This window comes from Pan paniscus, chromosome 3 (genome assembly GCF_029289425.2).
Source record: "Pan paniscus chromosome 3, NHGRI_mPanPan1-v2.0_pri, whole genome shotgun sequence".
NCBI lineage: Eukaryota > Metazoa > Chordata > Mammalia > Primates > Hominidae > Pan > Pan paniscus.
The window spans coordinates 46,778,929-46,802,571 of record NC_073252.2 but is presented as its reverse complement, the minus strand read 5'-3'; the positions used below and the strand labels follow the sequence as shown (position 1 = coordinate 46,802,571).

At 39.0% G+C, this 23,643-nt stretch overlaps 1 protein-coding gene across 1 annotated transcript; it reads right to left on the bottom strand.

Annotated features, from left to right (window-relative positions):
• Positions 1-651: 651 nt before the first annotated feature.
• COQ2 (coenzyme Q2, polyprenyltransferase) lies at positions 652-23,164 on the bottom strand. Its single transcript, XM_003832247.7, has 7 exons — positions 21,653-23,164; positions 16,094-16,260; positions 10,327-10,448; positions 8,912-8,997; positions 6,689-6,822; positions 4,410-4,598; positions 652-1,188 (listed from the first exon to the last, which is right to left on the bottom strand). Exons 1-7 carry the CDS (start codon positions 22,053-22,055, stop codon positions 1,024-1,026), a joined length of 1,266 nt encoding a protein of 421 aa, XP_003832295.3. The 5' UTR covers positions 22,056-23,164; the 3' UTR covers positions 652-1,023.
• Positions 23,165-23,643: the final 479 nt, after the last annotated feature.

The following is a 23,643-nucleotide window of genomic DNA, read 5'->3' as shown; positions in this document are numbered from 1 at the left end:
AGAAAGGTTCTGCAGTGAAGGAGTAAGACATGATCTGGGGAGAACTTTCCAGACAAAGTGAACAGTAAATGCAAAGGCCCTGGGGTAGGAGTCTGCCCAGCCTGTTTAAGGAAGAGTGAGGCCAGTGGGGCTACAGGTGTGAGTGTGAGAAGTCAGACATGAAGCCAAGTCATGGAGGGCCTGGCAGGTGGTAGGACTTTCGTTTTGTACTGAGTGACCTAGGGAGATCCTGGAGGGTTCTGGGGAGAGGAATGACATGACCTTACTTAGGTTTTAAGAGAATTACTCTGGTTACTGTGTTGAGAACATTGTGAAGGTGAGGGCAGGTAAAGGAAAAAACAGTAAACATTTAAATATCACTATCCTATAAACTATAATGGGATAAGATAAAAAAGATATAGACAGAAAATCAAGGTAGTCTCTGGTGACTGCCCACTTATTTGTTCTGGTCACTGTGACTGCACACAGAGACCAAATCTCCCAAATAAAAGTCAGAGTTGGTAAACAGTGGTACGTGTGGCTATAATAGCTAAATACTTCTATTTGGTTATTTAAATTCTCCTAAAACATAAAAAAACAGAATTGGTTTCCTAAATTACAGTTTTTGGCAGTGACTAAAGGTCACAATAAGGAACAGTAAGGCCCAACTTCCCATAGTTGCTTTTATTTTTCCCTAAAAAAAAGAGTCCATTTTCTTATACAGACATTCATTTATGTAAGACCCACATCAGGCTTTTTCTAAAGTGCCAAAACCCGTACAATCCCCATAACTTCAGGTGAGAATTATAATGGGCAGAAGAATGTATCAACTAAAATACTCAAGGCCATCTCAAATCCTGAAGAGTCCCTGGTTTCTGTGACAAGGGGGAATTTTGCTAGCAAATAAATAAAATCCAGGTAAATATGCTCTAAATCTTCATCTTCAGGTTCTTAATTCTTTAACATATTGTATCAGATTTTGTATTCAAATCTAATTACATTTTGTAAAAAATGTTTTAAAAATTCCTAGATAAATTTCATTCATTAATTTTCTATTTTATTCTCTATACTCTTCTTTGTTTTGTCTGTCTTCTTTTCTTTCCACAAATTCCCAAGGACAATCCCTAAAAAAACTATTAGTCCCAGTGTTCGGTTGGAGATAAATTTATTCCAACAATCCTCAGGTCTGTGGATGTCTAGAGTGTAAATCTGCAAGAGAGGAATACAAAGTTGTATTAATACCTAGTCTGGACTTTGGGTCATAACAAATAAACATGTTAACACGGAGGAGAAAACAGCAAATACAAAAAATACAAATATAAAAAATGAAAAATTAGCTGGGCACGAAGGCACATGCCTGTAGTCCCAGCTACTCAAGAGGCTGAGGTGGGAGGATTGCTTGAGGCCAAGAGGTCAAGGCTGCAATAAGCCATGATCACCCTACTGCACCCTCCTAGCCTGGGTGAGAGAGTGAGACTCTATCTCAAAAAAAAGAAAAAGAAAAAGAAAAATTTACCATATTTTTCACTTGGAATCATCCAAGCTGTTTCTTAAGAACTTTCGGTTGAGGGTTGCATGAATGCTTGTGAGGCAACCCATACTGTTTTTAGTTCTAACTATTTAGAACGTTCTTCCTTATACTGACTGATCTAAAGTCTGTCTCCCTGCAACTCCTACCCTCCAGTTCTGGTTTTAGCGTCTGCAGCAAAGTTTCTCAATGGAGAACAAGTCCCATTTGGGCAGGACAACTCTCTATAATGCAGGGCAATCTGGTGCAGCACAAGATATTGACTGTATCTGGCCATCATCCATATAGTCACCCCTCCTAGTTTATTATAACCAAAAATGCCCTCCCACATTTCTAAATCTCTCCTGTTCAGGGACCTACATTTAGGGAAGGGGAGCTAGAGACCTAAATCTGTTGCTAGTAATCTAGAACAAGCGTACTCCTTTTCCCCCATGGTAGCCCTGCAAATACACTAAGGAAGTCTCACGTATGTTCCTATCTTCCTTAGGCATGGGGGACTATTCTTTATTATGTGGTCTGCAGACTTACAATTATCATGATTTCCTTTCTCTTTAAATACTAAAAGGCTACGTCCATCTTTAAACACTGTATCGAAAACTGGACAGAGAGGCCAGGCGTGGTGGCTCATGCCTGTAATCCCAGCACTTTGGGAGGCTGAGGCGGGCGGATCACTTAAGGCCAAGAGTTTGCGATCAGTCTGGCCAACATGGCGAAACCCCGTCTCTACTAAAAAAATACAAAAATGAGCTGGGCATGATGGCGTGTGCCTGTGGTCCCAGCTACTACGGAGGCTGAGGCACGAGAATCGCTTGAAACCAGGAGGTGGTGGAGGTTGTACTGAGCCAAGATCGTGCCACTTCACTCCAGCCTGGGTGACAGAGGGAAGACTCTGTTTCAAAACAAACAACAACAACAACAACAAAACTGGACAGAGGACCATAAATGCGATTTAAAATATAAAGTGGGCTCCAAGTATTTCTTTTTTCTTCCTTTGTTTTTGAGACACAGTTTCCTTCTGTCACCCAGGCTGGAGTGCAGTGGCACCATCTTGGCTCACTGTAACCTCTGCCTCCCGGGTTTCAAGTGATTCTCCTGCCTCAGCCTCTCGAGTGGCTGGAATTACAGGTGCACACCACCATGCCCAGCTAATTTTTGTATTATTAGTAGAGACAGGGTTTATCCATGTTGGCCAGGCTGATCTTGAACTCCTGACCTCAAGTGATCTGCCCACCTCGGCCTCCCAAAGTGTTGGGATTACAGGCGTGAGCCACTGCGCCTGGCCGAATATTCCTTATAGTATTTGTGATTGTCTTAATAATTTTTGCCTTCCTGTACTATTTAATATTCAGGTGTTTAAATATTAACATATACCCATTATCCAGACCAGACAATCAAATGACAATGTCAGCCCTCATGGAGCTGAGCTATGACCAAAAAGGGATGCTGAGAAATTCTGAAGGGAAAAATGGTGACATCCTGGAAAGTCACCAATTCACATTTTAGTTTTCACAGTGAGGAAAACAGTGGAGGGGACACAGCATATGGTTTACTTTACAGACATCAGATTCTGATTTCCTTCATACCATGTTATGTGAGTCTTGCCTATACTGATAGTAATTGGCAATAATCTGTATAAAATCAGTCATCTAAATACAGCTTCATGAATATCTTCTTTTTTTGTTGTGTTTTTTGAGATGGAGTCTTGCTCTGTCGCCCAGGCTGGAGTGCAGTGGTGTGATCTTGGCTCACTGGAACCTCTGCCTCCTGGGTTCAAGCGATTCTCCAGCCTCAGCCTCCCAAGTAGCTGGGATTACAGGTGCCCACCACCATGCCCAGCTAACTTTTATATTTTTGGTACAGACGGGGTTTTGCCATGTTGGCCAGGCTGGTCAAACTCCTGACCTCAGGTGATCCACCATGAATACCTTTTTGATTCTGTTTAATGAAAATAACAATAACACTGATATAAAAATATAGTCAATTTATTAGCAAGTGATTTAATCAAAATTAGATTTAGTTCATTCATTTACAAGTCAACAATGTAGATTCTCAACATAAGTTTCTGACAGGTAGGGGATGTGGTGTGGGTGAATATCCTGAAATGACAGCTTCCTGCTCTCTACTGGCAGAACTTTGACATGTTCCGCATTTCATGTCTTATCTGGCCTTGGTCTTTATGCCAGCAGAAACCAAATTTATGAATAATTAGTCTACTAACCATCACTAGAAACCCAGATTTTTTTTTTAAAAGCTTTATCTGTCAGTTTGCTTTTAGAGTAATTCAACTCAAACCACAAGCTTCAGATATCACTGAAATTTTTCCAGACATGAATCAGAAGTAATTCCAGGAAAATCAGAGGGGAAAATTTGGATTTAGGCCTATATTATTTTTAAAAAATAATATACGTTGGCTGGGGTTGGTAGCTCACACTGGTAATCCCAGCACTTTTGGGAGACCAGGGCAGGAAGATTGCTTGAAGCCAGGAATTTCAGACCAGCCTGGGCAAAATCTCAAGACCCCATTTCTACAAAAAATAAAAAAATTAGCCAGGCATGGTGGTGCATGACTGTAGTCCCAGCTACCCAGGATGCTGAGGTGGGAGGATCGCTTCAGTCCAGGAGTTAGAGGTTGCAGTGAGCTGTGATTGCACCACTGCACTCCAGCCTGGATGACAGGCTGGACAACCCTGTTTCAAAAAAAATTTAAATATAAAATAAAATACTATAGCTAGCTTTCTTATAAGTTGAGGCCGGAGGGCAGGGGGGGTCTGTTAAAGGTAGTAGAAGCCAAGTAGTTGTTTAAGAAGTTCCTTGCCAGGTAAACACAGAGGGCATACTGTTTAAATAATTTTTATAATTTATACCAAGGAAACATGAGGGACAAATAAGAAAAAGGTCAAACCTGGTGAGTCAGATGGGCTCCTACAGCACCCAGGGCAGCGTAGTAGGGAGCAGTCTGTCCACTGTTCACACCCACTAGGCTCAGTGCCCCCAGCATTGCAACACTGAAGCCGCTGAGCCACGGCTTGGTATTTTCTCCGAACCGCAGAGCCGTTGACTTAAGACCAATCAAAACATCATCTCTTTTGTCCTAACATCAGAAAGAAAAATAAACTGTTTTTTGAGATTTAGTTCACACACCATAAAATTCACATTTTGAAGTATCAGATTTAGTGTTTTTTTGTATATTCACAAGGTTGTGCAACCAATTACCACTAACTACTTTCAGAAGAAACTGTCTTTTAAAGAACATGCAGATATACCATAAGCGGTGAAAGATGACAGTAACTCAGAAACAGGCTGATCAGTAATGAACGTGCAGGCCAATCAAAGCTAAACACCACTGCTAAAATCACCATCCAGCTTCATTTCTATATACCATTATATTTGTTATAATCCTATAATGACTCTTAACCATATTTTTAGTGTTAGGATTAAAATTCAGCTCTAACTCTTCCCATAGCTCCTCTCTACCTCAGAGTTCTCAAATCTCAATAATCTCCTATACATTTTAGTTTCAATCTCGCAAAAGTCACAGATGTAGAAAAATGCTCACTTACCACCTAACCACATCCACTTATTTCCCACTTCTAGCCCTACAACCTATCCCTTGCCTTTCCTATCAAATCCTGTTTAGGTAGAGCTAGGTCTTGATGATATAACCACATGTAGCTGCCTGGTTTCTCCCAGCAAGTTTACTTGTAAGCATCTCCATATACTGTTGTAAATAATGATGGTCACGTAGTATCAGTGGCTGTATGCTGAACTCTGCACTGACCTACCGGCAGACAGCAACCTGACAGGCTCTCTTTTGAGGCCCAAATCCAAATAACAATGAGTGTGGGTGTTTCTGTTTTTCCTTTCATACTAGAATCACCTTCAGGGTGCAAACTGTGTCTATAGTTATTATGTGAACCACAAAAGTGCCAATGAGTATGTGGTGTTTTCCTGAAGTTGTTAATCTAATTGGAGTACCGGTATCCTAAGCACTCATTCCAGACCTTACTGCAAAAAGTACAGGCATCTCTTCTAACCTGTAAGTCAAGTTTCACTTTGGAAGTAAGACTGATTACAGATCTGCCTTTTCATGATACTACAAATGTAGCAGGGCATAGGGGGTTTAGTGGAAGAAAACAGAATGAAATCCAGACATATTCTTCAAGTAAATGATTGAGAATACATAATCATATTTCAGAAAAATACTGAGAAAAACTTTTTTGAAAAGTTTATAAATGTATTCTCAGAACATGTACTATCAAATCATCACACTGTATACCTTGAATATGCATAATTTTATTTGTCAGTTACTTCTCATTAAAGCTGGGGGAGAGTTTATAAATGTAAAAGAAAAAATGAGTTTTTAAAATGGAATTTATCAAAAAGGCAATATCAAAAGCTATAAAAATGCATATAATCCTTTAAGTCAATAATACCACTTCTAAAAATTTAACTGAAAAACTCCTATTCAAGAAGTATTAATGATTAGAACAACATTACTTATAATTGTGAAAACTCAGAAACAACTTAAGTAGCCAAAATAGAGAAACTGTTAATTTTTTTTCAATTATGGTACATCAAATTTATGGCATGTTAAATTGGGGCATGGACTATCTCATAGTCCATAGTCTTAAAGTGACAATGACAAAGAATTGGTAAAAATATGGGAAAATGTTCACTAACTACACCAAGTAAAAAAGTTGCATAATTCAATGATTAGAGGGACAGAAGAATGTAGTGGTTAAAAGCAGTCTCTGAACACTGGGTTTGAATCGCAGTTCTGCCACCCACTAACTGTATGACATGGACAAATACTTCTTCACGTATTTCCTCTTCTGTTAAATGAGGATAATGTAAGTACTTTCCTCAAAGACTGCTGGGGGACTAAGTCTGTAAACTACTTAAAACAGTGCCTGGCACGTAGTAAATACTACTTTATTGCTTGTAAATAAAATAAATGAGTTGAATTTTGGTAAACACACATAAACATAAAAAAAATTTTGTTGGAGCCATGGAACTGTGAATGACTTTCTTTTTAGAAAAAAAAAATTCTTCCTCCTTAATTTGGTTCTTAAAGTTCTTAAAAAACAACAACAAATTTTAGAAAAAAATGCTTTCTCCTTAATTTGGTTCTTTAAAAACAGCAACAACTAAACCAAAGTTAAGAAAAGATAATTTCTTTACCTGATGGGCATAAATAGTATCATATATTAGTGTCCACATAACTCCAGAAAAATAAAGAGGCAGGCAAACAGATGGATCACAGGAACCCTTGATAGCAGACCATCCAAGTAACGCTCCCCAATTAAATGTCAAGCCTACAATTAGCAAAACACAAAAAGGGGGAAAGTCTATATGTACTTTAGAATCCTAAAGGGAAGGAGTGGCATCGGAGTGTGTTCAGTGCTCCTGGGTATCAGACTCTGTGTGTGCTGCTTTCTGTGGGTTCCTTCCTTAAACCCTTTCAACTCTTGGTGGTACTTATTAGCTCCATTTTACAAAAAAGAAAACAAGCTCAGAGAGGTTAATTAACAACTAAAGTAACAGAGCTAACAAAAAGAATAATATCCCCTAATTAAGTAAATAGGAGGTTTAAAGAGAAGATTTATCCCACCTAATATGGTGCACGGCACTACCAATAACAGTAGATGCTGGGATCTGAACTTACATCTATCTGACTCAAAAACCCATGTTCTTTCTGTTACCACTCTGCCTCCCCTATCAGCTACAGAAACATGAATATACATAGGAACACTGATTTATTCCACAAGGGCATCATCTCTGAGGACTGTAAACAAACACCTACATGTTGACAGCTCTCAAATCTCCACTTGCAAGCCTGATAACTCTCCTAAGCTCCAGACTGCATACCGAACAGTCTGCTGGACTTCTCTGCCTGCAAGTTGCTCATGTACCTTAAACTCAATGTGTCCCAGATATCTTTTCTCAGAAACCCCTTTTCTCCTCCTGTATTACCTATTTCCACTCATGTCCCCTCCTTAACTGATGAAGTGCCTCTCCTTTGTGGTCCCATAGCACTCTTGCCTGCCACGTTGTACTGCAATGACCTGTTTATCTGTCATCTCCATCTCCAACTCCTTAAAGATGGTCAGGGTGTTTTAGTCATTTTTATTTTCCCAGTACCTGCTGCAATTCCTAGCACGAAGTAAATGTAGGGGTTCAGTAAATGTTTGGAGTAAATATACCAGCTTCTTAATATTATCTTATAGATAGGAAATGCTTATATTGAGAATATAATTTCAAATTTAATAAAGAGAACAGTCAATGAGAGGATCTTAGAAAAAGATAAATATTCTACCACAACTTTCCCACAAATCAGGCTCACATCAATTTCTTGAGTTGCTTTTAGTTCTTTCATTTACTGAAAAAATTGATTCAAAGAACTAGAATCATTCTAGGAATACAATAGAAAAGTCTGGGAATAGATATTTTTGCAGCAGATTCTGATACCTGCTTACCTAACTATCTTCCTTTCTTTTCACCAACAAGTATGTATTCAATACCTACACCGTGCCAAGTGCTATGCTAAATGCTGGGCCACAATTTATTAACCGGAGACCATAGGAGGCTCTCAACGTATTCTTGGTTGAATTAATGCTGCTGAAATAAGTAAGTGCCGGATTAGAATCCTATGGTAGCCCAGAAGAGACTAACTTCTTCCTGAGAGGCTTCACAGAATATGAGCTGTCTAAGCTATCACATACACTTCAACCCTTGTTTTCCTGCCACAGAGTGCTTCCTACCCCATTCCCCAAATTCTTCAGGGCATCTAGATCAAACATTTTTTCATGACATACCTAGATTTTTAAAAAAGCATTTCAGAAAGCAACGGCCAGGCGTGATGGCACACATCTATAATCCCAGCACTTTGGGAAGCCAAGGCAGGCAGATTGCTTGAGCTCAGGGGTTTGAGACCAGCCTGGGCAACATGGCGAAACCCTGTCTCTACAAGAAATACAAAAATTAGCCAGGCAGGGTTGTCAATGCCTGTAATCCTAGCTACTCAAGAGGCTGAGGTGGGAGGATCACTTGAGCCTGGGAGGTCAAGGCTGCAGTAAGCTGAGATGGTGCCACTGCACTCCAGCCTGGGCAACAGATCAAGATCCTGTCTCAGAGAAGAGGGGAGAGGAGAGTGTAGGGGAGGGGAGCAGTGGGGGAGAGAGGAGAGGAAAAAATAATGATGATGATGATAACCCTAATAAATATGCAATATTTCTGAACTAATAAAAATAGCTAACTGCTCTCCTTTAAAATATGAAAATCTACTATTGGTTAGGAAAATTACATGACTGATTTGTCATTTCATCTTTACCTATTTACCTATCTCTCCATAAAAGTGTAGTTTGCAAGTATCAAAGGAAATACTTTTAGTTATTGTAAGCTCACCCAAGGCTAGTTGAGGCCAGTATGAAATTCTTTTCATTAGTGGGTAGGTGATGACAAGAAGTAAGGATCCTGCTCCCAGAGCTATACTGAAAAGAGGAAAAACCATTAAAGTGATTATTACCACTACCTCTTAGAAACCACGAAATACTTTAAGACAATGACATAAGTAATACTAATCGGAAGATATATTTTATCTTAAATTATATTTTATGTAAGTTATCTTCCTAGACTTTGACTTTCCCTATTATAAAGGATGAGTAGAAAACTACTTTAAATGTTATAAAACAATCAAACAAAATAATAGCTAACACATACAGTATTATCATGTATTAGGCACTATTCTAAGTGAATCACACTTGTTAATTCATTATAATCTTCACAATGACTCCAAAAGGCAGGTATTATAATATAAAGTTTTATTCTCTTCCTTTTTTGCAGATGGGAAAACTGAAGCACAAAGAAATTAAGTAGTTTGCTAATTGTCATATAGCTAGTCATAGAAGAGCCTAGATTCAAACCTAAGGCAGTCTGGCTCCAGAGTCCAACCTATCAACCACCAAATGTTAACTACCAAATGTTACTGCCTCTCTGAACTGTTTGCAAACATTAAGGCATCTAATAAACTGAGATGTCCTAACTAATAATTAGAGTCAAGATATCCCTCCTTATATATATGATGCAGTGTTACTTTTCTAGAAAAAAGGAAACACCTACGAAAATGTGATAAAATAAGATGTTCTTAGGACCTCAAAGTTTATCTAACACTACCCCTTCCAGAAATAACCTTCCAAAGGTATTTTCATGTAATTGAGGCTATCAGGGCAAGACATGCAATTAAGTCTAGTCTCCATAAAGTAACTCTTTTTGTCTTTCTTCTCTCGCATTGAAGCACTTTGTAAACCGCAATCTGATACACAAAAGTTTCGTTTTGTCTTGTTTAAGAGATATAGGAATGAGTCCTCCCACTTCTTTCTTCAGTCATTGATTAGTAACACCACCCTGGGAAAGACATAGTTCCTCTTTTTGCAAAATGAGTATAATCACTTCTGCTTTAAGTCTACTTTAGAGATACTGTCAACATAAATAAAATTATACATATATGTGTGGGTGTATACACACACATCCATGCACGCACTTAGAAAACCTATGAAATTGCCTTGTGTCCCTTAGGGAATGTAGTACAAATACTGAAGGTGGTTCAAAACAAATTAAATGTTCATTTCTTAACTCCTTTGGCTGAAAGCATTCTTGAAGCAGATTTAAAAATGTGTGGTGAGTTACTTACACTTGCTAACTTACAGATGCTTAATAAGTAGCAAATGAACAACTTTGTGATAAAGATATTTCATTTTATTCCTATTTTCTCCATTTCAAAGGAGAGATTTTATACATGATGTGGAAAACGTTTAATATACCTGTAGTAATTTAGACACAGAAGAACACCCAGTGCCAGGGTTAGCTGTCCCCCAAGAAAAACAAAGGACTGAAAAGTTGAAATGTCTCCAGCGGCTATTGGACGATTGGCTGTTCTTGTAACCTTAAAACATAAAAACAGATACCTTAGCTTCATGTAATGACTCAATCATTTATTTAAATATTCAATGAAGAGACTGGCCCATGGTAGGCACAAATATGAATGAAGAGAGAAATCAACATTTTAAGTACTGTCAGGAATCAAAACTTCATATTTAAAATAGCTTTGAAAAGAACTAAAAATTCCCATCACTCATTCTCTTTTCTCCCATCCCCATCTCTAAACAAACAAAACAAAGGAACTTCCTGGCTGGGTGCAGTGGCTCAAGCCTGTAATCCCAGCACTTTGGGAGGCTGAGGCGGGAGGACTGTTTGAGGCCATGAGTTCAAGACCAGCCTAGGCAACATAGGGAGGCGCTGTCTCTACAAAAAAAAAAAAAAAAAAAAAAATTAGCCAGGTATGGTGATGTGTCCCTGTACCCAGCTATTGGGGAGGCTGAGGTAGGAGGATTGCTTGAGCCTAGGAGGTTGAAGCTGCAGTGAGTCATGATTGCACCAAGCTCTCCAGCATGGGTGACACAGCAACCCTGTGTCAAATAAATAAATAAATAAAAAACAAAGCAACTTCCTTATCAGCTATTTAGCTATAACATGTTCAATTTCCACAGAGAAAGCCTAAAATATTTACGAAGTGGCACAATCTCAGCTCACTGCAATCTCTGCCTCCTGGGTTCAAGTGATTCTCCTGTCTCAGCCTCCCAAGTAGCTGGGATTACAGGCATCCACCACGACCCCTGGCTAATTTTTTGTATTTTTAGTAAAGACAAGGTTTTACCATATTGGCCAAGCTGGTTTCGAACTCCTGACCTCAAGTGATCCACCTGCCTTGGCCTCCCAAAGTGGCAGGATTATAAGTGTGAGCCATGGTGCCCAGCCCTTTTAATCTTCTTAACGGGGTCCTTAACAGATAAAAATTTGTTGATGAAGTGCAAATTCAATTTTTCCTATTATGGGTTGTGCTTTTCGTATTTCTTACAGCTTTCAAGATTTTAAAATTTTCTTTAGTTTTCAGAAGTTTGACTATAATGTATTCAGGTGAGGATTCTGTGTGTTTATCGTGTCCGGAGGTTGCTCACCTTCTTAAATATGTAGGTTTATGTCTTTTGCTAAATTTGGGGCTTTTACAGCCAATATTTCTTCAATCATTTTTCAGCCCCAACCCCTTTCTCCTGTTTTTCCAAGACTCATGAAACAAATATTAGATCATTTGTTATAGTCCAAAGGTCTTCAATTTTTCAGTCTATTTTCTGTTTTCCAGATGGTGTCATTTCTATTATTCTATCTCCAGTTCACTGATTCCTTCCTCTGTCCCCTCCATTCTGCTGTTGGGCCCATCCACTGAATTATTATTACAATTATTATATCTTTCACTTCTAAAATTTCCATTTGGTTCTCCTTTATATTTTCTATTTCTTGACTGAGAGGTGGTATTTTTCATTTGTTTCAAGAATGTTTGTAATTGCTCACTGAAGCATATTTATGATTGCTGCTTTAAAAATCTTTCTAAGAAATCCTAACATCTCTGCTATCTCAGTGTTGTTCATCTGCTGATTGTCTTTTTTTCACTCAAGTTGAGATTTTCCTAGTTTTTGGTATGACAAATGATTCTTAACTGAAATCTGGACATTTAAGTATTATGTCATGAGACTATGAATCTTATTTAAACCTTTTATTTCAGTTGACTTTTTCTGACACTGCTCTGGCAAAAGAAAGGGGTGGGAGATGCTGCCTAATTGCTACCAGCTGGGGTTACAAGCTCACGTTCCCAACCTGGTTTCCACTGGCCCCTGCCAAGTAGGCTTTTTTTTTTTTTTTTAATTATTTTTTATTTTTTTCCTGTCTGTGCCCAATGACATTTTCAGATTTCTGGCTTCTTCAGTTCCAAGTCTGGGATATATGAAGAAAAACAAAATCTAGGAAATTCTTTGGGTCCTGAGGTCCCTAGCCAGTCTGCCACCTTTTCTCCACAGTCCTCTTATGTTTGTTTTATGTATAATGTCCAGGCGTTTTAGTCATACTTAGTGGAAAGAATAGGGAAAATACATCTATTCCATCTTCCTGGAAGCAGAAGTCAAAATCTATGTAATTAGTTTTAACTCTAGTCAAGAGTGTGGGATGTAAACGTTTAGAGGAGAGTCTGTCTACCAAATAAGATAAAGCAATTCAGAATTTTGCAGTTTGCCTTCAAATATTTAATCTCAAATGTTCAGTTATTTAAACAAACCCATGCTTCATAAACTGTTACTAATTTATGGGACTATTTTTCATTTTCTGGAAGGCTTATACTAAGCTAGAAATTTTTTAAAGTGATGAACTACTATTAACATGTTCAAGAATTATCTTGAAGTGATACATGCCAGAAGCCTCATTCATATATATTTATATATATTTTTATATAGAATATATATAATATATATTTTATATATTATATATAAAATATATATTATATATAATATATAAAATATATATTCTATAAAATATATATTATATATTATATAAAATATATATTCTATATATTATATAAAATATATATTCTATAAAATATATATTATATATTATATAAAATATATATTCTATATAATATATAAAATATATATTCTATAAAATATATATTATATATATTATACATTTTATATATTATATAAAATGTATAATATAATATATTATATAATATAAAATATATAATATAATATATTATATATTGTAAAATATATTATATATTATATATTATAAAATATATTATATAATATATTATATATTATAATATATAATATATTATATAATATATAATATAATATATAATATATATATACACATATTCATATATATACATATAGAGTGTACAGAATAAAACTGACCAGGATGTGTGAACCTCCAAATCAAGAAAGTGTGTATCTCATATGTTTGTTGGTTGCTTGTATGTCTTCTTTTGAAAAATGTCTGTTCATGTGCGTTGCCTACTTTTTAATGGGGTTATTTTTTTCTTGTTGTTTGAGCTCCTTGTAGATTCTAGACATTAGCCCTTTGTTGGACGCATTGTTTGTAAATATTTTCTCCCATTCTGCAGGTGGTCTGTTTGCTCTGTTGATTATTTCTTTTGCTATGCAGAAGCTTTTTAGTTCAATTAAGTCTCATTTGTCTATTTTTGTTTCTGTTGTGTTTCCTTTTGGGGACTTAGTCAGATATCACTAATCATCAGAGAAATGCAAATTAAAACCACAATGAGATACCATCTTCTACGCCAGTCAGAATGGCTATTAGAAAGTCAAAAAACAGATGTTGGTGAGGATGTGGAGAAAGGGGAACACTTATACACAGTTGGTGGGGCTGTAAATTAGTACAATCTCTACGGAAAACAGCATGGAGATTTCTCAAGAACTAAAAACAGAACTACTAATTCAACAATCCCACTAGTGGGTATCTACCCACAGGAAAAGAAATCATTTTGCCAAAAAGACACCTGCACTCATACAATATCACAGCATTATTCACAATAGCAAAGTCGTGGAATCAACCAAAGTGTCCATCAATGGATGACTAGATTTAAAAATGTGGTATATATACACCATGGAATACAAGGCCATAAAAAAGAATAAAATCACGTCATTTGCAGCAACATGGATGGAACTCGAGGCTATTATTCTTAGTGAAATTACTCAGAAACAGAAAGTCAAAACCACATGTTCTCACTTATAAGTGGGAGTTAAACAATGGGTACACAGAGACATACAGAGTGGAATAATAGACACTGGAGACTCCAAAAGGTGGGAGGGTGGGAGGGGAGTGCAGGATGAAATACTACCCATTAGGTCATACTACATATGGGTACACTAAAAGCCCAGACTTCACCACTACACACTATATCCATGTAACCTGACTGTAACTGTACCCCTAAATCCATAAAAACAAAAACATTTTTAAAGAAAAAAAAAGGACAGTGTGCATGTCTTGGCAAATTAAGGCATCCCAGTTGTGTCAGAGAAATGCTTTACCATACAGCTCCTGCCACTCTTCTACTACACCCCATATCCTCCAGCCACACGCAGACCATGTAGTTGCTGCTATCAAACACATACTCATCTCACAGCCGTGCCTCTGGACCTGCTGTTCCCTCTGTCTAGAGACACCTTCACCCTCTAGCCCACTCTTTTTTTGCCATCCTATTCTTTCAGGGTTCAAAGGTCACCCCGGCCTGGAAAGTTATCTCTAACCCTCTCCCTTAGGTTGAGGTAAGTGGTCTTCAGCAAGTTCTCTGGTGAACACTATTCTCAAAAGACTTCTACTGTTTTATAATAACTAAACCCTGAATGTCAGGAATGTTGTATTTCATTGATGCAATCCTAGAACCTGCCACTGGGTCTTCCACATAGCAAGTACTGAATAAATGTTTTTGAATTAAAAAAATAGATTAATGGCCAGGCGCGGTGGCTCATGCCTGTAATCCCAGCACTTTGGGAGGCCGAGGCAGGTGGATCACCTGAAGTCGGGAGTTCAAGACCAGCCTGACCAACGTGGAGAACCCCTGTCTCTACTAAAAATACAAAATTAGCCGGGCATGGTGCTGCATGCCTGAAACCCCAGCTACTCAGGAGGCTGAGGCAGGAGAATCGCTTGAACCTGGGAGGCGGAGGTTGCGGTGAGCTGAGCTCGCACCACTGCACTCCAGGCCTGGGCAACAAGAGTGAAACTCCATCTCAAAACACACACACACACACACACACATATATATGTAACACTATTCTATTAACTAAAAATTATTTATAGATATGCCTTGCTTAAGGAAAATTCAGACTACATAAAAGGTAAACTAGGATTGATTATTAACTTTATATAAGATTATTCACTTTTTATAATTCAATGTGGGTTTCTTTTAAAATCAAATTTCAATTGATTATTTACTCAAGCATTTAATGATCTTGTACTAATTATGGCATAGTTGCTAAGATAAAAAGGCAAATAAGATGGCCCCTTTCCTTAAGAAAATAACTGTCTGTTGAAGAACAAGGAAATATACACATGCATTAGAACAGGTACAAAAAAAAATCCAGTGAAAAATAATGCATCAAGTTCTTAACCAAAGTTTTCTCTAGGAGATAAGAGGAGGAGATAAGGACAACTTGCACTTTTCATTGGTTGCAATTCTATATTATCTACATTTTTCAGAACAAGCATGTATTATTTTTCTAAGGAGAAAAAATGGGTAAAGTTATGTTTTTAAAAGAAACAATTATAGGAAACACTAACAAGGGCTGCCTTGATTCGCTTGATTTACGTAAGAATAGTTAGGGCTCTAAAATACATCTCAAAGGAAGGGATGACAGATCTTTGGACACCTGAAGGTTCAGGATGGATTTTTCCCTTTCGCTCCTAACCTTTAACTCCCTCACCCTCAGTCTTCCAAATTCTCAATTCACTTTATAATAATAAAGTACACATCTTGCCCCTGGGGCCACTCTTGTGTTGAGAAAGGAAGTATTGTACTCTGCACTTTGCAATACCAGCTATTCAACTGATCCTGGCATTTTCCATGCTGGATTTCTGTGGTCACTGAATGATCCTGTTGCTTTATATGGCATTCAAAAGTGATACCACTATGTTATTCTGCAGAATTGAGAAGAGCCTCTCTATTCCTTTTCAGGATGAAATTACCTTTTTATCATAGTCCTGGTCCCACATGTCATTAATAGTACAGCCTGCTCCACGCATCAGAATAGCTCCAGTGCCAAAGAGGGAGAGCATGTACCAATCTGGAAAACAACCTGGTTCAGCTGCCAAACCAATGCTCCAGGTACATGGTAAATACAGAAGCCAGGTTCCTAAGCAAAAATAAAAAGACAAAAAAGGTACAAATTTAAGTCAGTTAGCTGTTTTCATTTGTTTAAATACCACATACCAAAGAAATAAAGAACACTATAAGTCAAAAAAACAAATGACAAAACTGAGAAAATAAATTTGCAACTCAAATCACAAAGGACCCCTTACTACACAGAGTGCCTAGAAGAAAGAGATCAACAGTCCAATTAAAAAACAGACAAAACACATAATAAAAATTCACATAAAAAGAAATACAAATGGCTCTTATACATATGAAAAGATACTCAACTTTGAGAAACACATATGAAAACTACATTGAGATAAAAATTTTCACCTATCACTGGCAAAACCCTACGTCTGACAACACACTCTAGGGAGTTGAATACTCTTATGTATTTCTAATGAGGTTACAAAATGGCCCTACTTTTGTGAAGGACAACTTAAAAATTGTTTATTGTGTGTTTACATGTGTATATAAATATATATATATATATATGTACCTACATATAAAACATTCATGCGTGAATGTTAATATGCTCAAAGACTGTGTCAGGAAGAACACACTAGAAACATATAATAATGGTTGCTTCTGGGTAGGGGAACTGCATGGACAAGAGACAGGAGTAAGAGACTTGCCTTTCACTCTATACCCTGGCACCTTCTGAATATTGTATCATATACACACATTACCTACTCAAAAAAGTTAGTAAAATTTCCTTTACTATTGTTAGTACAATACACTTAGACGGTCTAGTTTTTTTTTTTTTTTTTTTTTTTTTGAGACAGCATCTCACCCTGTCACCCAAGCCGGCGTATAATGGCATAATCGTAGCTCACTGTGGCTTCAAACTCCTGAGCTCAAGTGATCCTCCTGCTTCCGCCTCCCCAGTAGCTAGAACTACAGGTGCAAGCCACCATGCCCAGGGAATTATGTTGCCCAGGCTAGTTCCAAACTCTTGGCCTCAAGTAATCGTCCCACCTTGGCCTCCCAAAGTGCTGGGATTATAAGTGTTAGTTTTTTTGTTATTTTGAACGGAGTACTTTGCAGCTACATGTACAAATGGGGTTAGTTCTTAGTACTTAACCAATAAACTAGATGAAATTAAGATAAAAGCAAATAGATTATATAAAAGACTTCAAATATGAACTTTAATATTCTCCTTCTAAAAGAAAGTCTTTCAACTGATGTTTGGATATGCTGCCTATTAGATAAATTCTGAGCTTTCCTTCCCTATAGAGGGATACAAGAGAAAAGGGATTTGGGGCTAAAGAAAGTTCAGATCCTGAAGAAAAATGGTCAAATGACTAAAGTCCCTGTAATCATGTTTAAGCTTCACTAAGTTTAAGCTTTATTCATTTAGACATATTTATGAAGCATATACTCTGTGCCAGAACTACGCTAAGAACTGGGAATACAATGGTGGCTAAGAGAAAGGGAGCTTCTGCCTTCATGCAGCTCATAAATCAAAAGAAAGAAATACAGTTAAATAAGCAATAACAATAAAAGATCAATCCAACAACAGGACAAGCACAGGGTCCTGCAAAGGCATAAAACAAAACTATCTAAGTTAGTTAGCTAGTTTTAGGAGGAGGGAGAGAGGAATCAGGGTCTTTTCCAAAGGGGATCTAAATTTACACAACAGAGAAGTCAAGGAGAAGCCTCAAGCTAAAACCTTGAGAAATGGTCAGTCCAGACCTGAATTCAGGTTGTCCTGGACAGACTCATACTTGGTGCACTCCACAGTAACAATGGCTAACATTTACGGAGTGCTCACAAAGCATCAGGCAGTGTTCTAAATGCTTTATATGTCTAAACTTATTTAATCTTCAATGACATCTTTATATTAAACTTATTTATTTATATATTTAGAGACAGGGTCTGGCTCTCTTGCCGAGGCTGGAGTGCAGTAACAAGGTCATAGTTCATTACAGCTTCTGACTTCCAGGCTCAAGCAATACTTCCACCTCAGCCTCCCAAGTAACATCTTTACATAGTAGGTACTGTTAATAACCCTATCTTACAGATGAGGAAACAGATAAACAGAGTGGTTTAAGTAAAACACAGTAGGTTTAACTACTTTCTTTACCCTGGAGCTATGAGTATAGTTCACAAGGGACAGAGGAGTAGCTGATCCTATCCTCCTAGGCTAGAGAAGAGAGAATACCACTTCACAGCTATTATTTCCTGGTACAATTAGAACAGAAGGTTCCACTAAAAAGAAAAAAATTCTAGACAGAAAGACGTGTAACCACTTATAGTGTTTTCTGTCAGGAACAAAACTTCCTTGGCCAAAAATCTGTATTAAAAGTACCGTATTCACTTACTGATAGGAATCTGTAGAGCTCCCCTACAGATGACAAGGGTTCCTACAGTGAAGGGGAAAGTAAGAAGACTTCTCAGTTCTATGTCTGCCACTTGTAAGTTGAGTGACACTAGACAGTAAAGTATCTTAAGGCTTAAGTCTTTGTTTCATCTGTAAATGAGGGAAGAGAACAGCTACCTCACAGAGTCGTTAAGAGATGACAATATTAATGATGTTATGACAACCGTAATAACAGATACATGGCACTTACTGTACCAGGTGGTTTCACAGAACACTTTTGATTCTCACAACAAGCCTATGAGATAGGCACTATTTTTATTACAACCATTTTACAAATACAGAAACTGACGCAGAGAGGGAGTAATTGTGCCCAAGACCACACAGGTAAAAAAAGGCTAAGGTGGTATTCCAACCCAGACAGTCTGGCTGCAGTCTGTGTCCTAAGTCCAATGCTGTCACTCTGTACTCCCTAAATCTCTCCATACACTTCAGTTTCACCTGTTCTTTTGTCCCTACTGATTCCTAGCAATGTTTTTTTTTTTTGTCTTCCATATGACACTTTCATTCCCCATACTTTTCTGTGAAGAAAGACGCAGAGGTAGCAAAGACAAGAGACAAGTAGATTGCAAAAAGAAATGTTTTTGTAGAAAAGGGAAAAACTCTATGGGAGATGGAATAAAATGAGCAAGTTCTGAGGGGTGATGGACAGATCAAAGACAGATGATCTTCAAGACAACATAATCACCCATAAACGTGGTAAAACAAAAAATTACACTTCCAATTTGGTGGAAAGAGTGCCACCTGCTGAAACTTTCTGGAATGAGGTAGTTTAGCCCATTTGAAAGAAGCTGTATTGCCTTCTCAAAAACAATGAAACCTACTATTGATCAATGAAGGTAACAAGATATAACTTCAACAAAGTAAAACAACGAACACATAATTATCCCACAAAATAAGAATTTAAATAAAGAATTATCAAACCTGGAATTCTACTCCTGTCAATTATTGTTTCTGGCATATGGTAGGGGTTCAAAATACATTTGTTGAGTGAATTCTAACATAGTACTATTTAGTTTTCTGAAAAATCCTGTAATGATCACCTTATTTAGAACCAAACCATGCAGGCTGGTATCTTCCAAACATACACAATCTGTAAGTACAATTTTCTCCATTCCCCACTTCTAAGATAATAATGGCTATTTCTTCAGCACATATTATGACAGGCACTGTTCTAAGCACTTAACATATATTAATGAATTTTCGTGACCTCATAACGTCCATATTATCATTAATAGTATCTTCATTTTACAGATGAAAAACGGATGCCCAGAAATTTATCCAAGGTCCCTCAGATGAGCAGGGTGGAGGTTCACATCCAAGAGGTTTGGCTCCAAAGTTTTGCTCATAACCCCTTTGTTGCCTTCTGTTACATGGCGGAAGGTCCAGCCACTAAGACAGAAGCCAGAGGTTTAACTGGGGAAATGGGAATAATGGCAGATGTTCATCTATAAGGCTACACTGCCACTCCATGCCACAGACTCCAAGAACAGAATTACAGCCAGGCTTCAGATTGGAACTGGGCTTGGAAATGCATGCCTCTCAACGTGAATGTGGCCCCAAAACTCATGGGGGTCATACACAGCCTCCCAATGGTGGCAGGGCTGTACCTATCATTCAGTAGGCTTTTATGCTTTGATAGCTGATTGTTATAACTTAGTGCTCTAATCCCAAATAGGTCGTGCATAAATCTAGAATACCAAAAGCAAGGCCTAACTCGGGTCTTGTACGGGCAAAAGTGGAGTAAATGTACCTAGGCCTTTGACTACATCTCCATACACTGCAATGGCAAATGTCATCATCTAGATTGGCTGGAGTTCATCCTTCACTTCTTCCTCCACGCTATCCAGCTTCTTCAGATACGTTCTTGTCTAGTCTCGTTTCCCATTTTTCCACACCCACTTGGTGTTCCAGGTCAGGCTCGTATTCTTAGTGTTCTAACACTCCACCCTTGGGTCTTTGCAAAAGTACTTCTCGCACTAAGATCTCTTCCCTCCTCTGCAAAATCAACTTGTCCTTTGGAGTATAATTTCTTCTCGAAACTTTCCAGCAAGGGATCCACAGTAATTTCTCTTTTTCCTGTAGCACTTGCTTTTGTATCACTCATATTTGATCCATATTTTCCTAGCTCACCAAATAGTCTTTTTCAACTAGACCAGAGTTCCTTGAAAGCAAAGGGTTTCCATAGCTTTTTCTATCTCTATGGCCGGACAACGTAGTAGGAACTTATTAATTCACTTAACACTACTGGAGAAGCCAATCAATCAACAAGCGCATAAGGTTAGTTAGTGGTGAGTGCTATTAAGAAAAATTGCGGATAAAGCGATAGAAAGTGAGGTTGGTAGGTGTTAATTAAAATAGGAAGGTCAGGAAAATCTTTCTGTCGGGGGCGATTGTCAGCTGACAGGCAGTCCGTAAGTGCTGTCCCTGCTGCGTTCAAATGAATTAAATCTTTGCCTTATGGGTGATGCAGGTAAAAGAGCTCCGACTCAGCATCAAAACACAGAGTTCTTCTGGTCTGGCTCTGACGAGGAGCCTTAGTTTCCTCAGCGTCTTAACTGTCTTAAGGATTGTCTTTGTGGGCCTTACAAGATTGCGGGGAGGATCAAACATTCTAATAAATGAAGGAGGGCCACGAGAACGGAACCTTCCGCTTGAGTCACCATTTAAACAAGTGTTTGTGGAATGAGAATTATCTTGCCCGCTTCAGGTGCTCAGGATGCAGAAAGACGTGAAACTGGCGGGTCCTTTAGGAGACTGTCCCGACTGCGTGTCCTGAGGTGACTCGCCCCAGGGCGCACGGCAGCCGGCAGCCAAGCTCAAGCTTTCAGGTTCTCATTTCAAAGTGTCCCGAGGTGATTCGCCCCAGGGTGCACGGCACCCGGCAGCCAAGCCCAAGCTTTCAGGTTCTCATTTCCATCACGCCCCGGCCGGCCGCCGCGGACAGCTCCGCGGAGCCGACTCGGAGGCTGCTACTTGCAAATTCCCGGGCTGCCCGCCCGCCCGCACTCACCAATGGGCTTGTCCAACCGCATGAGGCGCAAGTACGGCTGCAGGGGGCGGGGCGCAGAGTCCACCACCGCCGCCGCGGACAAACTGAGCTGGCGCCCGCGCGGCTCGGGACAGGCGGGGGGCTGCAAGTCACCACTGTGGGGCGCGCCTGCCGTACGCGCCAGGGCGAAGGAGCGGCCCCGCCAGCCCGGCAGCCACGCCAGTGCCACAGCCCGCAGGTCCCGCGCGAACCCCGCGGCTCGCGAGCCCAGCATGGCGCTGGTGAGGCCGGGACGAGCTCGGATTGACGTCATTCCCCGGCAGGCATGCGCAGTGGCATCCGCAGGATGCAATCCAAGTCGGCCAGGCTGGGCGGCGGTGTGGGCAGAACCTTTCCTCATCCTTACTTGTGAAATTGGGGTCATCGTGGTCGCTTACTCTAGGGAGGAATACTTAATGAAAAAGGAATTTCTACTGGCAAAAGGCAAAAAAATTACAATAAATTTAGTTGTAATTTTTTACAACTCGATCTCGATTGACTTTGTGGTTCCATTATCGGGCAACACTCAGAACGGGGTCTCTGAGGAAACAAACAAAAAATAGAATCGGGTAACACCTTATTCTGTAAAATAGAATAAGTGTTCCAAAGAGTCGAGCGGAGGAAGTTGGCTTTATAGACAGAAAAAGGGCTGAAGAAAGCAGAAGCAGAGAACCAAAAGCGGATTGGTCACTTCAAATTACTTTCATTGCGAGGCGGGGACAGGGAAACAACAATAGAGAAATAACGGATTGGTTAACATTAGGTTACACCAGGTTAAGGACTAAAACAGGAAACTTAATTGTCATGATGATAGCATTTTGAAACGGCCTGGTTGGAAAATTGGCTGTTGTCTCTCTTTCCTGACTTCTCAGAATGTCAGATACAACTTAGTTTTAGTTTGGTGACTTGGAACTTTAGCATGGGTGCCTCTTGATTCTTAGTCTGATCTGTTGGGACCTAGTGCAGGAACTTAGTTCAAAACAATGGCCCCCTATAATTTAACCCTATTATCAGCTTTCTCCATAAAATGAAAAGGATAGTGTTTATTTATATGGAACAGTTGTACCAGGAAAAAAAAAAAAGCTTTGAAAAACCTACTGAATCCAAAAGAAGAATTTGCGTACACGTTTAGCCATTAAAAAAAAAGGGCACCAAGTGGCCACATACAAGACTGTAAATTAAAATCGCATTCAGGGTTAAGGGATGTTCATTACACAAGTGAAAATTTTAAGTTTGACAGCCCTTCAAAGGAGTTTTTGTAATCAGCAGACAACCAGCATGTGTGATGCTAAGAACCTGAAGCTGAAAAGTCTGGTCAGCACAGAGTCTTGCTCTGTCATCCAGGCTGGAGACCAGTGGAGGGATCATGGCTCACTGCAGCCTCCACCTCTTGGGCTCAATCGATCCTCCCATCTCAGCATTCTAAATATCTGGGACCACAGACACGAGCCACCGTGGCTGGCTAAGTTTTTAATTTTTCATAGGAGGTCTCACTATATTGCCCAGGTTGGTCTTGAACACCTGGGCTAAAGAGATCCTCCTGCCTCAGATGGTCAGCACTCTTCTTCATAAGCAACTCTGTATATCGCTGTGTGCCAGGCACTTTACATGTATCAACTCATTTAACCTCTCACTGGGTAACCCTAGGCAAGTCACTCATCTGGATTTTAATATTCTAGGAAGTTGACTTAGTCCTTAGGCTCCTTTCTGTAAAACATGTACAATGATTCTGTGACTTCTTGCGTGACTCAAGTACAGCAAGTTGGATGCCTGGCCACTTTGGTGCAATGAGGCAGGGGGTACCTAGCCTTTCTCCTGCCTGCAAAGAATAAAGGCCAACAGGCAATTTAGTAACACTCCTAGTTGTTAGATTGGAGATGATTTAGATCTGACTCAAACCTGAAAAGGGTGTAGTATCAGTCATGTATTGCATCCATGACTTTCCAATATAGGTCCAAACTCTTTGTTTAAAA

Bases quoted from the DNA above. Each gene is read 5' to 3' on its own strand.
- COQ2 (XM_003832247.7), bottom strand. From the start codon at position 22,055: ATGACCCCAATTTCACAAGTAAGGATGAGGAAAGGTTCTGCCCACACC. The intron at 8,998-10,326 runs GTATATTAAACG...TCCTCTTTTCAG, and splicing joins CTGTGTCTAAATTACTACAG to TATAGCTCTGGGAGCAGGAT. The intron at 1,189-4,409 runs GTTTGACCTTTT...CCTCTCTTGCAG, and splicing joins GAGCCCATCTGACTCACCAG to ATTTACACTCTAGACATCCA.